Below are 17,642 nucleotides of genomic sequence, written 5' to 3' on the forward strand. Positions count from 1 at the left end.
GATATATGACTGGAACCCCGAACAACCAAATATATTCCAGGTAGAACAGCTGGAACGTCTAAAGAAGGAGCTACCAGAGTTGAAAAGCTGCGTGTGCCCCTCAGTTAGCCACTTCAAATCCATATCTCTGTGCAAATGCCGTCACAGCCGCCGGGAGGTGAAGGGCGTAGATAACCTGAACAGCATTCACGTGCACAAAGACTGATCCTGGCAGAAGCTGTTCAGAGCCACTTCGCGTTCCCCACTGGAGCAGTGCTAGCTATGCCTTCGGGGTGGTGGCTTCGTTTTTGAGTCCCCAAAGAGCAATAACCATGTTCCTCCTTCTGACAGTACTTGCTGAGAATTCCAATCCTGTTAAAATGTTCAGCCAGTTATAGTTATTGTTCTAGTTTACATACACAGTTTTAACTTTTCCATAATCAGGTCTCAAATTTTAAAACAATATTGGCACTACGTGTTTTAAAAAAATCATTATAAAATTAGCAATCTGAGGAGAAGACTCAAACTAAATTGTAAATACTAAATTGTAGAGAAGTTACAATGAGCTCATACTGAAACTGCTGAAAATTGTTTTGGCTTTGATTTGACTTTAATCTGACAACAGCAGATTGAGAGTGATTGTATTATACATGTAATTAGATCTGGCCTGAATAAATTGGTACCTCATATGCATGTATTTGCACTGATGGATCCAACTGTACAAAGCTCTGTGCCATTTTATAAATATTTATATATATTTTTAAGTAAGCCGCAGTGCACATTAACTCTTTTTCCCCCTTTGCTGGACATCTAGGCTGCTGCCGTTGTCCTCTGATTTGCCAACTGGCCGAGTGGTACAGTGTCTGTTCACAGCAGTGACGGGTGAACCTCAAGCATAGCTTTTTCATTAGTCGTACACAGGCCTGCTAAACTCCAGAAACACTGCTAGTAGTTTTTAACGTTAACAAAGTTACAAAAACATCTTCAGTGGTTAAGAATCTTTTTTGCACAGTAACTGTAATAAAATAAGTACCATGCACAAACTCTGCGAAATGCATGCTTTACTTACTAAGCATGAAGTGTAAGTGTTTGCTGAGGTCCTTGCATCTCTACGGTGCTAGTGAAGTGTGAGGGTGCAAGGACTAACTGAACTGCTGCATCTTCGCCTAAAACCACGAGCCTGTTATTCACAAACCTTCGAGAAAAGGCAATACCATACAGAGTTCGACTTACTTAAAATAATACAAGCCACTACTACTTGTATTTTGCAACACTTGATTTTCAGAGTACGAATGTACTGAGTTGAGATAATCGGTATTTTAGTTCGTTGGCTGATCCCTATCCTATGTAATTTATTACAAAGTCATAGTTTAGAACCCTTGATAGATACGTATGCATGCCCTTTTTCCCCCGAAGTTGCAGGTCATGCCAACTCAACAGCTGTAACTTTCTACTGAAGTGTTAATGTATAATAAGAATGGAAAATATTTATTTTTTTCTCTTGTTGTAAATTGACAATGAAAACTATAGCATATATTATATTCTTTATATACAGTCATTGCTACATAGAACTGATTGTATAAAGAGTTCAGCCATTGCAAGAACTTGCTTGGGCCTGCACTGCTGAGCAGTTTGAAACAGCCAGCTTGTTTCAACTTGCCTCGTGCATTTTAGTATTTAAACTTCGTTCGTCCTGCACAAACAGCAGAGTAGTCATTAGGTTTCTGGAAGTTGTCTTTTATTTAAAATAATCACAAACATAAAATGAGTTTTAAAACTAAGTTTGGAAGTGTGCGAGTCTTGTTTGGGGGATTTGGGGAAGGAGGAGGCACCAAACGTGATCTCGACTTCAGGAACGGTCGCGTGCGGCTGTCACCCGATCAGCCAGCGCGGGCTCCCCGCTTGCGGACGCGGGTGTGGTGAATTCCTCCTGCTCGGCCGCCCCGGGCGGGCGGCTCTCCGGAGGGGCCTTGCACGGCTTTGCCAGCTGACGCGCAGGGCCCACCAGAGCCCCGCGTGTTGCTGCTCGAGAAGGCCGTGGGGCTGCGCGCTCGCAGAGGCGTCGAACGCGGCGGCGCTGCGGCAGGAAGGTGTCTTAGCAGCGGTGCCGTGTCTGAAGCGCCCTCTCAGGCGAGTCCCTTCCGACGCTGAGAGGGCCTTGAGCAGCCTTAACCTTCCTTCTCAGCCTTCCGATGCGCAGAGTCGCGCCTGCCCGCCCTACTCTGCAGGGGAAAGCAGGATCAGTCTGCTCGCCACCGCGATGGTTTTACAGGAGAGCTGTGAGCAGCGTTGCGGATGAGCCGCGTTCTTGCGGGCTCCCTCAGTTAGGGTAAAGGTGTGTCAGCTGCTTGCTCTGGACGCGTGTCGCTGCTTACAGCCGAGTTCACGGGGCGGCCGCGCGCAGGAGCAGCTGTGCCACAGCTGGCAGGGCTGCGGGAGCAGGCAGCAGGAAGCGACGCTCAACCAGAACTCCGCTAAAAACGTTCTTCTGTGAAACTGCTGAGAAATGCCATAGCGAAGAGCCAGGTGAGGGGCAGCCAGGTGCTTAAAAAGCTTGAAAGCAGGTAAGTTCTTTACGTCGTTTAAAGTAGTTGCCGGAACACAGGAGGAAGGCGAGGGAAAGCTGTCGGCAGTTTACGCAGCTGGGCCCTTAACCTGCTTCGTATAGCAGTTTCCTTGAGGATTTTCGACTCTTTTCCCCTTCTGCGTGGTAGCTGCGGTCTGGGGTGTCGGAAGAGATTGTCCTCCTCGATGGACTGACGCTCAACGCACACCAGAGGCTCCCAGCAGTCCTGGAAACGGGAACAGCAACGGTAATCTGCCTCGTGAGCGCCGCAAAGGGGGGCGCAGAGGGCCGCAGCCCGGAGGACGCCGGCACGGCTGCCGGCCGCGGGGCTGCGCCCGCCCGGGAGCGCCGCGCCGCTCCGCCCGGGCGGCCGCTTTGGGCGAAGGCCCCTCGGCAAAGCGGCTTTTCCGCTGCGGCCTCCGCGCGGGCCGACGGCTGCCCCGGCCGCTGCCCCCTCCCGCTCCCAGGTGAGAGCCCGGCCGAAGGCAGCCGGCAGCTTTCCGGGGGCCTCGGGGAGCGAGGGCCTGGAGCCACCGGAGACGCGCGCGGCCGCGACGGGCCCACGCTGAAACCTCAGCGCCGCGCTTAACGCGCTGGCTCCGTCCCCCCCCCTTGAACAAGAGGGGTGATGAACCCAACGTAACGGGTGAACCTCAAGTAAGTTCCGGCAGGGGCGGGCGTGGGGAGGGCCGGGGAGGGAGGCCGCCGCGCTAACGGCACAGCGGGAGCGAAGCAGCGCGTGCCCCCAGCCAGCGGGGCTGGATTTGCGCCCTCGCAAAGCCCTGCTGCGGCGGCGGGGCGGCTTTCGCCCCGGGCGCAGTGCTTGTGCCTCCGTCGCCGCGCAGGCGGCGAGCCCCAGAACCACCGCAGCACAGCTCCCGCGCCTGCGCTTCCCTTGGCCGCTTTCTGTATTTCGGAACGCCGATTATCCCCCCGAACCCGCAGGTGTGTTCCAGCGGCCGGCAGCGGTACGTCTGCGCGTCCTTCCTGCTGTCTGCACCCGGCTCGAACAAAACAGCGAGGGCTCCTGCGGCCCCTGGTTGCTTTGCCGGGGGAGGGAGGAGGAGGGGGTGAGCAGGGGACACGGGATGCTGATTTTGGACTACGCTCGGGATTTCGCCTGACAAGCGAAATGTTTGTGTCATGTAAAGCATGGTATAAATGCTTTATAGCCGCATTCCCTGTGGGTGTCTGGGGCTACGTTGGTGGTAGCTGACTTAGTGAATAAAAATGTTCTCTGATGAAGTAAGAATAAAATAACCAAACACTAACGGAAAATAGGGAGAAAAGACGTCATCCGGTCCATCTCCCCACACGATCAATACAACCAGCTTTGTCTACTTTACCTAGCTTTTTTCTACTTTGTCTGCTTTAAAAACCCCAGCGTGGGAGGCTGTAAGCTGCCCGCAGCAGGTTCTGCTTGCTGTGGTTAGACGATTTTCCCGATTTTAACTGGCACCTCGAGCCGCGATTCCTGCCACGCTCCGCCCTGCCCGTGTGCCCTGGCCCTTCTCTTTTCCCTAGCCCAGGTGCCCTGCCGGAAGGGAGAGCTCGGGGACAGCGGCCACCGCGCCGGGACAGGCCCGGTGCCTCGGGCAGCAACCCTCCCGCGCTGCGGCTGGCTGAAGCGCGTGCGCTTGCGTGCAGACGCTGACTGTGGCCTTGGCCTCGTTTTTTTTAGGATTTTAAGGACTGCTGAAGCATACGGAGCAATGGAGTAACTCATGTGAGCGTTTACCCGAGGTAACGGCGCCAGGGAAGGTACCGCCTGTCCGAGCACTGTGCCCTGCCTGGGGGAGGGATGTGCTGCCTTCCAAGCCCCCGAGACCTTCAGGAAGCTGTTTGCTCTTGCGCTTACATGAAAAATGGCTCTGCTGGCTGCTATGATAAGCTAGACCCTGTGTGCGTGTAAACGCTGCCAGAACAGAGGGCCACGACAGCTAAATCCGTTTTAATTACTTTCTTTAAGATTATGTGGATGGTCCCTCAGTGTGGCATCTTGAAGCATGGTGGTGAAGCATTTGATGGGGAAGGAAAACTGAAGCGGATCCATTGCAGGTGAAGATTTACAATGCAAATATTTGCAAAGATGCAAATAGATGTCTGACCAGGTGTTTTTAAAACATTTCTTTTGGTATTTGTGGCGGCAGGCAGCTCATACAGGCAATCCTGCCTTCTCAGAAGCGGTGCTGAATCGATGCTGGCTCTAGGCAAGACAGCGAACTGCCTGCTAATGTGGCTTTGAAGTTTCTCGAGGCTGGAATAACCATGCGGATGAAATGCTGGCGACGGTGGGCCAGATGTGGTGGTTGCATAACAGTTTTCCCGTTTTTATGGCTGTTTTAATGTTTTTTTTTTTCCTGCACGTTTTATTTTTCTTGCAGCATGCGCTGTGCAGAGTGAGCTGTAGCAGGAAGCTGCTGAGATGGCCTGGACGTGTCCTGGTGTCTTCTCTTCGGTGCAACCGCCTCGTGCCCTGCGCAGGGGAGGGACAGAGCTTTGTCTCTCCGCAGGGAGACCCTGTTCCCCCAAGGCAGCAGGTGCTTTCTCTGCCGCCCCGGATGGGGCTCGGCGGTGGTGCCTGGGCCAGGCTGGAGGAGCTCTTGGCTGTGATCGCTCAGGGCCCCAGAGCGCAGGTTTGTCTTTCCTGGGCTCAGCCCCAACCCCACAACAGAGGCTAAGTAAGTAAGTGAGGTGTGTGGGCGCTGAAAAGCCTTGCTTTTTTTTTTTTTTTTTTTTTTTTTTTTTGGTCCCTATACGCCTTGCTTAGCCTCTCCCAGCACTGGCCCCATTGCTCCCATGAGATTCCCTAATGCCCTTAAGAAAGTGGCCAAGCCGGGGCAGGAGGGCAGGAGAAGAACGTTTGTATGCTGGGGCCTCCAAGTCCCAGACTGCAGGCTCAGGGGATGCCGGTGTGGGATTCGCCCCTGGAGCTGGTGGTCTCTGTGCAGGCAGCCCTGGTGGCACTTGGTCCTGCGGGATGAGCCAGGGGTGCGGAGGGAGGGTGAGGGGTCCTGCTTTGGTTAAACAACCAACCCCGGACTGAGCTCGCTGGTGTCACTTTGCATGGGGTTGGACGGCTGCAGCGTGTATTTCCCGGAGCCAAAACTCCGCAGCGGGCTGCGACCCCGCGGTCCCGCTCAGCCCATCCTCCGCGCGGCTCCGTGGCGAGATGGGGCGCGGGGCTGCGCCCGCGGCTCTGCTCGGCCGAGGCGGGGGGGGGCTGCAGGGCGGCCTCGCCGTCCCGCGGGGCGGCTCCTTCCCGCCCCCAGCGCCCCGGCCGGGCAGCAGCCGCCGGCCGCCCCGCGCCACCCGCCCGCCTCCGGCCACGCTGCCACGGCGCGCGCGCGGGAAACCGGCGGCGCGCCGCAGCCAATGGGAGCCGCGGGGCGGGGCCCGGTTCGGCGTGACGCGCCACCCCGCCCGCGGTCCCCATTGGCTGCGGCGCGCGGCCGGTTTCCCGCGCGCGCGCCGCGGCACCATGGCCGGGGAGCGGGCGGCGGCGCTGGTGCGGGAGCTGCACGGCGCCGCGGGCGGGCACCTGCCGCCCTTCCGGGTGAGCGGGGCCGGGGAGCCCGGGGGGCCCGGGGCTCCGGGGGGGCCGGCCCGGGCTCACCGTGTCGGTGCCGCAGGCGGAGGAGCTGCGGCAGGCGCTGGAGGAGATGCGGGCGCTGTACGAGCGGAACCAGGCGGACGTGTGAGTGCCGGGCCGGGGCGGCGCCGGGCGCGGGGCCCGCACCCGCTAACGCGCCGCCTCCTCCTCCTCCTCCTGCAGGTCCGAAGCGAAGTCAGGGCGGACGGACCTCATCTTCCTCATCCGGTTTCGCCACTGCTGCCTGCTCCGAAACCAGCGCTGCGTCGTGGCCTACCTGTGAGTGCGGCAGTGCCGCGCCGGGGCCGCAGCCCGAGCCCACGGCGGAGCCCAGCCGCCAGGGGCATGGGGCACCCTTATGCCCCTGCTCTTTAAAAGCTTCTAATTAATAAATAGGACCCGAATTGCCTCCTTGAAAGGGAGGAGGGGTGCAAAGCCCCAAGCTTTGCGCCCCGCTCTGAGGAGCGATCGGAGCGCCTGCGCTGCGTGCCGGTGCCCGTTTCCGCGAAGGTGCCGGCTGTGTCCCTTGTTTCCAACCCCAGGTATGACCGGTTGCTGCGGATCCGAGCCCTCAGGTGGGAGTACGGCAGCGTCCTGCCAAACGCCATCCAGTTTCACATGTCAGCTGAGGAAGTGAGTTAGCCTTGTCCTCTTTTCCCTTCCTTCCACTCATAACTAGATGGTTTATCAGGAGGAGTAAGAGTCAAAGTGGGATAGACTTTTTTCCACTCTAGATGCATGATATTTTATGTGTGTGTCTTTCTGCAAATATCCATTTGTTTCCTCACTATCCTTCCACGGATGCAATCCCAAATGGATGCTGAGTGCAGGCAAAGCTTGGCACCTTCCAGGGTCAGGAGCTCTTCACCCGCTCAGACTCGCAGCCGGCAGAGCTGGCTCTCCGCGTGCCCTTCCCAAACGCCATCTCTAAACCAGAGTACAGAGCCGCTGATGCTGTTTCCAGCACGTGTCCTAGTCTGATCCCAGACTGCCCTGTGCCCGTGGCAGGTTATTCCCTGTAGAAGAGCCTGTGCTCTCCTCTGGCTGGCAGGAACGTGCTTGGGAACAGTGGTCCGACAGCACAGGCAAACAGATCCCATTCATGGCAGACCTGTTCCCTCAGCGTTAGCTGTGTGGGGCGCAGAAACATCTCTCCCAGCAGATTCTCTTCTTTGTTCTTTATCCTGAGAGAGTTACTTTCGTACAGCGAGTGGCAGGAGCAGATTCCTGGGTCCTAGGCGGAATCCATGCTGGTTATTCCCAGTAGTGCAAATCCCTTTGGTCAGTGGGTGCCTGTTAGTCTGGATTTTCGTTCAGTAACGAAAAGTGGAATCTTGCATCTGTGGACGGGGTAATGTGCCAGTTTTACTGTTAAAGGCTTAGAGCCTGCTCCTGAAAGAAAGCTCTGTTGCCTGAAGGATTGCTGTTCGTGTCCACAGGTGGAGTGGTTCAATCGGTACAAAAAGTCTCTGGCCACCTACATGAGGTCAGTAGGAGGAGAGGAGGGGCTGGACCTTACACAGGACCTAAAACCTCCTAAAAGCCTGTACATCGAAGTAAGTGCAAGATTAGTGGTTTGCGTTTGGGGTGGGGGGGAGAAAAGAAAACACTTTACCAAGCACCTTTCTTTAGAGAGCTTTACTTCCTCCCAATTTGGAAAGCTACCTGAGGAAAGCTGTTCAGAGAACTGCAGCCGCTGGAAGTGTCTACACTTTCCCCTATGAACTCTGCACACCAGTGCTTTACTCCCTCTTTTTCTGCGAGCCCAAATATGTGGAAACGTGGCATTTCCAGTTTGCAAGGAATTGGCGTGGTGGTGGTGTCTGAATTACTGTCAAAACTTCTGTCGAAGCTCCTGAAGACAGTTTCACTGTTAACATACTGGCATGTTCTGGTACGCATGGAGGGATTCTCCTGGCAATGCTGCTGCTGCTTCCCAGACCTCTCTCTCCTGTGTGTTGTGTTGCTGCTCTTCCACCAGCCTCCATGGAGGGCCTGGGCTGCCCACCAGTGCATCTTGCTCCAGGCAGGTGCAGGAGGACATCAGATAAAGGGAACAGGCCCTGGGATCCATCTGGTTTTGCATTTCAGGCATCTTTTCCGCAGGAACGTGCCCGTACTTACCGTTTTGGGGCGTGTGCGCAGGTCGGCAATGATGTGCTAATGCTCCTCAATCAGAGAGCTGCCCTTTGGCTTTGCAGGTGCGGTGTTTAAAAGACTATGGTGAATTTGAGATCGATGATGGTACCACCGTCCTGTTGAAGAAGAATAGCCAGGTACCGAAGACAAGTAGGCGGGATCCTAAACCCTTCCTGCTCCTTTTCTTCCCCTTCGCTCCTGCCGTGTTCCCCTGTTCGTCCCAGCTTCGCAGCGGGGTGCAGTTCTTGCACCCAGCTCGTCGCACGCGCTGCAAGCTGCCTGCTGCCCCCAGACTGCTGTTGCGTCTGGTACTGCTATGTGCAGGGATACAGCGCACAGCAGCAGGGCTGGTTATCCGCTGCAATGAATTCAGGCTGCCTGCGTTTCAGGGAAAGCTTGTGTGTGTTTTTGTGCAGCACTTTTTACCCCGCTGGAAATGTGAGCAGCTAATCAGACAAGGAGTCCTGGAGCATGTCCTGTCGTAAGCATTCAGGACCGGACCCTTCCCTGGCAGCCTGTCTCCTGCAGAGATCGAGTGCCGTCGCGTGCAGGACTTCAGCCACGTCAGTGCTCCTGCACAGAGCACCCTGCAGCTCCTCTTAACAGCCTCTGCCACCTGACACGAAGATCTGCAAGCCGCACTGGCCAGCCCTTCGTGACTGAGGGACGCGCGCTGGTAACGCAGCGAGCCTGGGGCTCCAGCACGGGGCGCAGGGTGTTACCCAGGCCCTGCAGCTACCAATAGGTTTTGAGGGTGCGTTTCTCTTTGAAGCACTGCTTTATTCATGCCGTGCATCTCCAAACATGAGACTGGCTGGGCTCTGGAAGCCGGGGAATGCCGTGGTTGTGAAATAAAGAACTGCTTCAGCTTCAGTTTAAATTGTTATGTTAAGGGTCAGCGTCGTACGCATTAAATGCTCTCTGGCCTAGCTTGTCTTGACCCTGCAGGTGATGCCCAAGTGTTGGCTCCTGTCTCAGTAGATGCACTCCAAGTGCCAGGTGAGACTGCAAGAGCTTCTTTCTGGGGTTAGACAGGAAGCTTTGTCTCCCACCAGAGGCCTGTAAATGTGGTTTCTTGAGGTGCTGAGTGAATGAGCACTGCAAAGCTGGTTAGGCCTGGGCTGTGCATGTCTCACTATGGAGGGAGTCCCCTTACTCGAAGCAGTGGGCTGGCAGGAGCCCTGTACTGATGCTTCACCTCTTAGGGGCTATTTGGCGGGGGAAGGAGGAGGGGAGCAGATGGTTTTCAGGGCTGCAGTTAGTGCAGAAACAGAGCACGCCCGATGAGCCCTCTTCCTGTCTGCTCTTCCTAGTTGAGCTGCCTACAGGGATGTTGCCACAAACACAAGCCCTCGCTCAGACAAGAGGTTTGTCTAGCCCATTGCTCTGACTCCAACAGCAGCCAAAAAGCAAACGCTTAGGGCAAAGTACAGGAAGTGGCCAAGTGCCTCCAGCATTTTCTTCCCCTGGAACCTCCCTGAAGCATCCCTGGCTTGTGCCTGCCACCTGCCGGGGGTTTCCCCCTTGTGCCGCTGCTTTACCCGCAACGGAAGAGAAGCCTCAGCCTTCAGGAAAAGCACTCCCAGGCCGAGGGAGGCCTCCCCAGCCACAGCCCCCAGCCCTTCCCTGGCACTGTGCTTGTCCCCCTCCCCTAGGGACAAGCTGGAGAGGCTCCCTCCTCTGATACGCTGGGAATTAACGGCTGTGGCCGAGTTTTAGCTCATAGCTGATTTAGCCCCTTTTGTTCCCAGACCAGCAATAGCTTGAGCTATTTTTAAGCCCTCCCCCTCATAACTGATTGCGTCCAGCCTCTGCTCTGCTACCCTGCTCCAGTGGGACTTGTCTGGTCCCTCTACGGACTCTGCAGCCCCTCCAAATCCCAGGAGCCCTTTCACAGTTAGCAGCCGTGGCAGCCCCTGCTCTGCACAGAGCAAGGCAGAGACATGACGACACCACCACGGTCCCCATGCAGAGGGAAAGTCCCCAGGCAGATCAGTAAAGCTGGTGTTTGTCAATGCGACTGCTTGGTTTTTTCGGCCTTTAGACAACTAACTTTGGCTAGAGCCTTCAGTGAAGGCTTGCAGGGAACGCGAGCCGCTGCGGGTCTCTTACCGTGTTTCCCAGTCTCCTTGGAGGAGGCGCAGCGAGGAGGGCTCCCCGGAGCACAGTGCTGAGCACGGAAAAACAACTCTGCCCTAAGCCTGGGATGCCTGAACCGAAGGAGGGCTCTTCTCCCAGCTGCTCTGCCCCGCTCACCACAAAGACGATGGCCCAGCAACAGCTTGTCTTGGCTCCTAGGTTCAGGCTCGAGGAAGGCCAGTGCTTCCCAGAGCCCAGGAGCAGCTGTAGGGGAAAAAGAGCTCAGCAACAGTCGTGGGAGAGTCCTGAGACACACAGCAGACTGGAGCTGGCAGGAGGTGCTGCTGGTACTGCAAACTTTTCACTGCTATAACACAGCTTTCCTGATTAGTCACGCAGATGCAGGAACCCACAGCCCCCCATCCTGGGTTTGCAGCTGCAGCAGACATCCCAAAAGTAACTCTCATCCAAACCACCACCAAACGCTGTCAGTGTGCAGGTGCCTTCTGGCAGGAAGCACACCCTGAGACACAGCTGCAGCAAGAAAAAGCTTTGTCACTGACAAAGCCACCAAAGCTGGTGTTTTCAGCAAGAAAAATTTGACTGTCCATAGGATCCATTTCCCTGAAGGACTATGTCCGGTTTCTCCACTTTCTACCCAGGAAACCTCAGCAAGATTGAGGAGAAAAGGACTGTTTTCCTAACCCCATTGCACCCACCTTTCACATCCGATGGACCCCTGCCGGGACAAGGAGCAGAGCTGCTGCAGCAGGTACCCAGTCACCCACTCAGAGATGCTGGTGTGATTTTTCTGATGAGTTGCTTCAGGGCCGAGACCTGCTCCTCCAAGACCTGGTTCTTCTTCTCAGTGCACTTCTGCTTCAGCTCAGCCACCTGCAGGGCCTTTGTGAGCTCTCTGTTTGCCTCGTGAAGGTCCTCGATCAGCAGCTTGCTCCTGTTGCTCCCAGAGAGCTGGGCCTACAGCAGGGACGGGAGGCTCAGGGCTCAGCACCCCTGCGCGGGTGTCCCAGCAGGGCACAGACAAGCAGTGCCGATCCCCCTCTCGCACTCACCTCCGCATCCTTGAGTTGAGCCGCTTTCTCTGCCAGCAGCGCTTCCGTGCTCCTCAGGCCATGCTCCAGCCCTTCCACCCGCTCTGCTGCCGCCTGCAGCAGCCGCTCGTGTTCCTCCTGCAACAACGCTCCGTGCTGGGCAGTCCCAGTGCCTGCCCGGCCCCCAACGCCCCTGGACCGCGCGTTTCGCAGGGCCCCGCTCAGACCTTCGTGCTCCCTGAAGGAGGGTGTGAGAGGATCGGCAGGGTGATGCAGGATGCAGACAGCATCCTGGGGGGCGCCTGCAACAGCACACCCTCCCCTGGGTCAGCACCAACCCACTTTAAGACAAAGCATAGCTTTTCCTGCAACGTTTTTTACAAGAACAAGCCTATGATTTTTTCCCCTCTCGCTACATGCCCAGAAAAACCCTGGAAGAGATGTAGTTAGGATTCCTCAGGTGCACGTTCTGGTCATGCTCATTTTAATTCCTTGAGTTATAATATTCCCCACCTTCACACAGGCTGGTTTGACTGAATCACAGTGGCCTACAGGACAAACTCGCAAAAACTATGTGCCAGCTACCCCTCTGCAAGGAAGGCCTAAGCCACCACAGCACAGATCTCCATGGGCTCCAGGGTCCAGGTGGGCAGGAGGTACCTGGCCTGGGGTAGCTGGGTTGGAGCAGGAGGGCTCCTGTTTGAGCACTGGGTGATGACTGTGTTCATGAGGACTGGAAACTGCAGGAGGACTTCAAAGAGCCCAAGTTTTTTCCTTGTGCGCTCCTGATCTGTAGCATCCTCCACTCAAACCTCCAGCGGTCTCGAGCAAAGCTACCTCCCTGGGTCCCGGCCTACCTGAGTCCCGGCCAGCTGCCTGCACGCCTGCTCAGCCTGGCGGTGGAGGTTTTCCTGGAGCCGCTGAGCCTTGCACTGCTCCTTTCTCAAGCTCGTTTGCAGCTGCTCAAACTGGCTCTTTGGTACCATGTTGTGCATCTGGGCCTTCGCGTGCTGCAGCTGCAGCGCGTGCCGAGCCTGGGCCAGGCTCAGGCTAGCTTTGGCTTCTAAGAGCTGCATCAGGGAAAAAACAAAAGATGATTACAGCAGGACAGGCCCGGGGGGGACTGCACAGCGCGGGGGGCTAGGCAGCACCCTAAGCGCCCCAGCTTTCACATCAGCAAGGCCACAGCAGAACAGCAGGACCACGCAAGCAGTGCTCGTCATGTGGCCTACGAAGCTGGGGATGGAGAGGGCTACAAGCTGGAGAAACGGCCCTGTCGTTCCGAGACGCTCCCTCTGCTGAGCACAGGGGCAGCAGGGAGCAGGGGCTGCTGAAGGGATCCTGTGAGAGGGGTTCCCAGCACGACGGATGGCAGTGGCTGGAGGCACTGAGCTGGAGGCTCACCTGGGTTTGCTCTCAGACACATCCCAGGCCACCCAAGGTTCAATCTCTGCTTGCACAACCCGTCTTCTGCTTCCTGCCATCCACAAAGGGCAAACTTGCTCCTGGGAGACAGGTCTGGACCAGCTTTCCCCTCCCTCAGAAGCCAAACCCTACTAGAAAGGTGGCCCAGAGCCTGTCTCAGGAAAGGAATACTAACACGCTGGGAGATGTATTACACACCGCCTTTCGCCCACCCCAATGGTCTCTGTCCCCTTGCTTTCACCACCTGATTTCCCTCCCCTCAGACATGGCCCGCCTGGCCCATGCTGTCCCTGGCCAGCCCAGCCCCTACCTGGTCCTGCTGCTCCTCCAGCTCCGCTCTCAGCCGGGCTGTGGCAAACCGCAGCGCCTGGCACTCCTGTGTGAGCTGCCTCAGCTCAGCCTCCATCTCCTCCACCCGTCCGGCCTGTGTGGCACAGGGACAGAGGGGACACCACCAGGGTGGCCCTGAGCAAGGACTCGCCCCCACAGGGCCTCCATTCCTGCAGTCCCACCCCACGTTTCACCTGGGCTGGTGGCTTTGGGCACATCGAAGCGGGAAAGTGAGTCCCTTTGCTCCCGCAGAGAGGAAGACAAGAGTCTTTTCCACCTTGGAAAGATGTCTAACATGGCACCAAGGGGCAACACCAACATCACAGGGACTGCTCTCAGCAGCCTGCAACCACACAACGGACCAAACCCTGCCTGGGGCACCTACCTTCTCCTGGGAGGCCCTGAGCTGCTGCCGGAGCAGATCCATCTCCATCCAACGCTCTGCCTGCTGCTGGCAGTGCTCCTGCACTGGCCCTGTGGCCATCTCCACTCCTTGAGGCCTCTGGCTCCACTGCTGGACGGGGCCACAGCTGGTGCCTTGACCGTCTTTGTGGTCACAAAGCTGAGAGCCTGGCTGACACATCTGGACATTCAGATGGGAGATCTCCCCCTTGCTCTTCTCACTCTGGAAAAGTGTGAGGGCAATGTGAAAGTTTGGGCTGGGAAGGGGGGCAATGGAGACTTAACCTGCCCCACACTGTTCCTGCTGGATCCCCACGTAGGATCACCCCTGTTGCTGCAGGGCCTTGTGTGCACCTAGGACAAGTGCCCCAACAGCCCGCATCAATACTGAAAGCCACCGACCCCCAGACACTGTTCCTGCTACACCATTCCCAGCAGTAACACTGGGTAAAACGCATTTTCTGCCCCATGCTCTGCGGTGACCACAGCACAGGTGACACGCCAGCAGACAACCTTGCATCTAATGCCAGCGTGGCAGCACATACCACATCCCAGGAAAACAGATCTCCTCCAAAGGAGGAAGAGCATCCAGTGGGTGGTAGCCTGGCCTAAATTTTACAGAGGCTGAAGTTCAGTGACAGTCTGACGGAAAGGCCCTCCCCATTGCAGCTGGCAGCTCTGAAGTGCACAAAAGATCTGTCCAAAACCTAGTTTGTGGTCAGCAGTCAGGAGGAAACCCAGGAATGGGGTGAGGACTTAACAGTCTGCATCCCTTCTCCATGTTGTACAAAAGGGATCCTGGTCAGGCCTTGGGCTCACACACATCTAAGCTTGTAAGCACACAAGTGTGAGAGTGGGAAGGAGCAAAATCTCTGAGAGAATGAGGGCAAGTGGGTAAAAATCAACACCTTTAGAAATTCTGCAATGCATATCACCTTTTCCTTCTGTAAAATACTACAATGGCTTTTGTTACACAAATTTTCCCTACCCAACAAGCTGTAAAACAAAGCTGGTTCTTCAAAACAACACCAGGTTTGGATGTTTCAAACAGATGTTCCTTTTCTCCTCTGCAAGCACACAAAGTTTCTGTCCTGCTAAAGTGTGTAAGCCAAGTGCCTGCCAGTTACCCCTGACAGCTTCTTACCAGCTCAATTAACTCTTCTATTTCAGCCAAATCCTGCACCTTCTCTCTGCGCAACTGTTTCCTGTCAGGGAGAGAAATACGATCAGCTTCAGCCCAAAGAGCTGCAAACCATAGTCTCTTAAAAAAGGACCTTGTTTTGGGGGCCCACAAGTGTTTGCTGCCACCAGCTGCCCACCCTGCCTGATGGAAATCACTACTCCCCTCTGAGCTGCTCCTCAAGAGACCTTTAACTACTTCAGGTTTCAGTCTGCACCAGAAAGCAAAACCAGGCCAAAATGGACACAGCTCTGAATTGATCTGGGAGTAAGTCAAGTGTCTCTGACCCTACAACGTGACCCAACCCAGCTCAGGCAGACAGCTGAGAACATCCAAGTGCTGCAACTTTGTCAGAGCCCTAAAAGTCAGGGCACAAATGACAGCTGGAAAGCCAGCTTAGCAGGACTCGAGTCCATCTGTACTGGACACCTGGTTCTCCTTGGATTTATGGCTCAGTTCGCGCCCCCAGATCCCAAACTTCCTAAGGTAGCAGTAAGCCACTGGCCAAATGGTTTTGTAGCCAAGAAGCCCATCCTTTTCTCTCTCACGACATCCCTTTCCCCACAGTCTTATCCAAACCTGGCTCCTGCCCCAGTGCTCTGGCCTGCCCAAGCTTTTGGCTGACTGGGCCCAGCCGGGTGCTGGCTGCTTTAGCACAGACCCAAGGGAGCGGGGGTGTTGCCTTGTTCAGAAAGAAGCAACTAAAACAAGTTGGGAAAGATGAAATCTGGCAAGTATGCCCGAGCAGCTGCCCCTTGCACAAGCTCTTCATCTGTTTGCCAGCCTCCCACGGCTGGCTGCATCCTCTCTTACTCATGCTTGCTGCTCTTCTCCAGCCTTGGCTCTTGCTGGAGTCTCCTGAGCTGACTTTCCTGTGAGCTGTTCCCCTCCAGCAGCTGGCAAGGCTCTCCCCTGCAAGGAGAGATGGTAGAGTGAGAAACCCTAGAGAAAGTCCGATATGTTTTTGATATCTACGCATCCCATGGGCTTTGTAAGGACTAGAACTAAAGAAACCCAAGGAACATCCACCCAATGCATCTTGCATGCAAAATATGTGGGAGATGGTGGTGGAGAAGGAGCAGGTCTTCAAGGGGGAAGAGAACAAATGGGATTAGCCAGATTATAAATCAGATCTAGAATTTGTGTGGCTTCCAGTTAGCAGAAATTATTTTGCAGACCTACCAAGAAGTGGAAATTAAGCGATTTGGCTTGTCAAGACATGCCCAGATGGTTAATCAGGTGGTAAGTCCAACCCATCAACTTCAGTACAGTCATGTCTCGAGAAGTCAGCTTGCTTGTGAGGCCTCTGGACTGTTATGGTGCTAGAGATGATGGCTATGAGCCCAAACACAAGGTAGTCCCTCCGCCTCCTTGACCTTCCACTCCTTCTGTCAGCCTCAGCCCACCCCTGTGGCCATGCATACTGGTGCCTGTTGGAAAGCAGCTGAAACCTGCATTAAACAGGACAGTCCCATCCAACAGCCACTGCGAACCTCCAGGTCCAAACAGGACCCAAATTCCTCAGGAGGTGACAGGGAGGACAGCATTGCAGTTTGTGACACTGCATGTGGGAGGCAGAGGACCTGAGCAGGGATGATTTTGCTCTCTTCTCCAAACAAGCAAGCAAGGGACACAGTGCACAGACCACATCGGTGTTCATTTTCTAGTCAGTGCATGACATCTTTGGGCTGCAGTAGCTTCACTTTCACCCTGCTCCTATCCCTCTACAGCTCTGTTCCGATGCCTGTGTGTGATGTTTCCCCTGTGCTGCTGTCTTGGTCTGTCTCTCAGGGCATTTTTTCTCTTCTGGCTCTCCAGATCAAGTCTGTCCCTGGCCCAACATGCTGCTGTGTCTGCTGCATGAAGCCAAACCATCTAACTTTACTCTCCTTGGCCTGCTTCCCAAGCACGTGCCCTTGTGTATCAAGCTCTCATTTCTCTGCAATGAATGCTTTCACCTTTGGCTTCAAGTTCTGGATTGAGGGGGCCATTCATTGCAACAGAGACATCTGCACTCCATCTGCACTGGTGTGTCACAAGATCTTTAACTTCTTATCCGTTCCTTCAGTGCTGAGATTGCAGCAGAGGATTTTGGTCTATCTCCTCACCTGACTCTCAGGGACCTGCTCCTCTCCATCTGGAGTGCAGTTCTCCACACATCTTGACCCTTCCAGGACCAGAGCCCTCAGCCCCTTGATCTCTGCAGTAAATCCATTTCAGCCTAATGCTCTTTTCCTACCTTTCCTTCTCAACAGCTAGTGTCTTGCACATCCTGACTTGTTTTTTTTCACCTTCTCTTCCCTCTTCAGCTGCATCTTCTTCCACCAAGCAACCACTTCCTTTCCTCCACCCATCCCACTGCTGCCTCTCTTAGACATGCTGCTCCCCTTCAAGGTCTACCCTTTGAGGTCTCACCTTTGAGCCATTATCACTGGGAAACCAACTCCTCTCACACTGATGTTACTGCAACAAAGCCTTAAGGCTGTCCTCATCCTGGCCTTGAAAGCTCTTGATTAAGCTCAACCTCTGCATCTTTTCTTAAAGACAAATATGTTTTGCTGACCTTTATTTGATAGCACATATGGCAGGCACAGGTTGAAAAGCTCAGGCAGCCCCAGAATGTATTTGTGCAAGAAAGGGAACATAAAGTTTTCTTTGGGTTGCAAAGTTAAGGCAATTACATCAGAGCTTCGGAACAATCCCACACCGTTCAGCACATCCCAAAGGCTCATGCACCTGATGTTTTCAGACTACTCTGAAAGTGCCACACTATGACCAGTCCCTTTATGACTCACCAAGGATGGTAGTAACATGGTCAAACGCCCCGCATCCCTCTGTTATTTGGGTTCCCTGCTGCTCTACCATAGACCTCAGTTGAGTTGTTCCCCTTCTCCCTGT

General features: G+C 55.1%; 3 protein-coding genes across 12 annotated transcripts in view; 2 read left to right on the forward strand and 1 right to left on the reverse strand.

Moving 5' to 3' along the window:
* The window catches only part of GPCPD1 (glycerophosphocholine phosphodiesterase 1), a 49,445-nt gene extending 47,685 nt beyond the window's left edge, over positions 1-1,760 (forward strand). For 2 of the 3 annotated variants that reach the window (XM_062571459.1, XM_062571458.1), the window contains exon 20: positions 1-1,760. In XM_062571459.1, the coding sequence (XP_062427443.1) occupies positions 1-205 (205 nt within the window). In that variant the 3' untranslated portion in view covers positions 206-1,760. The other variant, XM_062571460.1, reaches the window with a different exon arrangement.
* Positions 1,753-17,642, reverse strand: part of NINL (ninein like) — a 27,649-nt gene continuing 11,759 nt past the window's right edge. For 6 of the 8 annotated variants that reach the window (XM_062571452.1, XM_062571456.1, XM_062571457.1 and 3 more), the window contains 9 exons: positions 15,558-15,656; positions 14,709-14,769; positions 13,548-13,787; positions 13,143-13,256; positions 12,265-12,477; positions 11,429-11,545; positions 11,075-11,333; positions 10,389-10,619; positions 7,761-8,392 (listed from right to left, as the gene is read on the reverse strand). In XM_062571452.1, coding sequence (XP_062427436.1) covers positions 11,136-11,333; positions 11,429-11,545; positions 12,265-12,477; positions 13,143-13,256; positions 13,548-13,787; positions 14,709-14,769; positions 15,558-15,656 — 1,042 coding nt within the window. In that variant the 3' untranslated portion in view covers positions 7,761-8,392; positions 10,389-10,619; positions 11,075-11,135. Of the gene's footprint in view, positions 2,772-7,760; positions 8,393-10,388; positions 10,620-11,074; positions 11,334-11,428; positions 11,546-12,264; positions 12,478-13,142; positions 13,257-13,547; positions 13,788-14,708; positions 14,770-15,557; positions 15,657-17,642 lie in introns of those variants that run through there. The other 2 variants (XM_062571451.1, XM_062571453.1) reach the window with 2 other exon arrangements.
* On the forward strand, positions 6,027-9,149 carry GINS1 (GINS complex subunit 1). The gene is made up of 7 exons (XM_062571472.1): positions 6,027-6,101; positions 6,178-6,242; positions 6,321-6,416; positions 6,680-6,770; positions 7,577-7,693; positions 8,339-8,413; positions 8,693-9,149. Exons 1-7 carry the CDS (start codon positions 6,027-6,029, stop codon positions 8,759-8,761), a joined length of 588 nt encoding a protein of 195 aa, XP_062427456.1. The 3' UTR covers positions 8,762-9,149.

The sequence above is a fragment of the Rhea pennata genome, chromosome 3 (genome assembly GCF_028389875.1).
Source record: "Rhea pennata isolate bPtePen1 chromosome 3, bPtePen1.pri, whole genome shotgun sequence".
NCBI classification, from domain to species: domain Eukaryota; kingdom Metazoa; phylum Chordata; class Aves; order Rheiformes; family Rheidae; genus Rhea; species Rhea pennata.

Bases quoted from the DNA above. Each gene is read 5' to 3' on its own strand.
- GINS1 (XM_062571472.1), top strand. From the start codon at position 6,027: ATGGCCGGGGAGCGGGCGGCGGCGCTGGTGCGGGAGCTGCACGGCGCC. The intron at 6,243-6,320 runs GTGAGTGCCGGG...CTCCTCCTGCAG, and splicing joins GAGCGGAACCAGGCGGACGT to GTCCGAAGCGAAGTCAGGGC. The intron at 8,414-8,692 runs GTACCGAAGACA...GTTTTTGTGCAG, and splicing joins TGTTGAAGAAGAATAGCCAG to CACTTTTTACCCCGCTGGAA.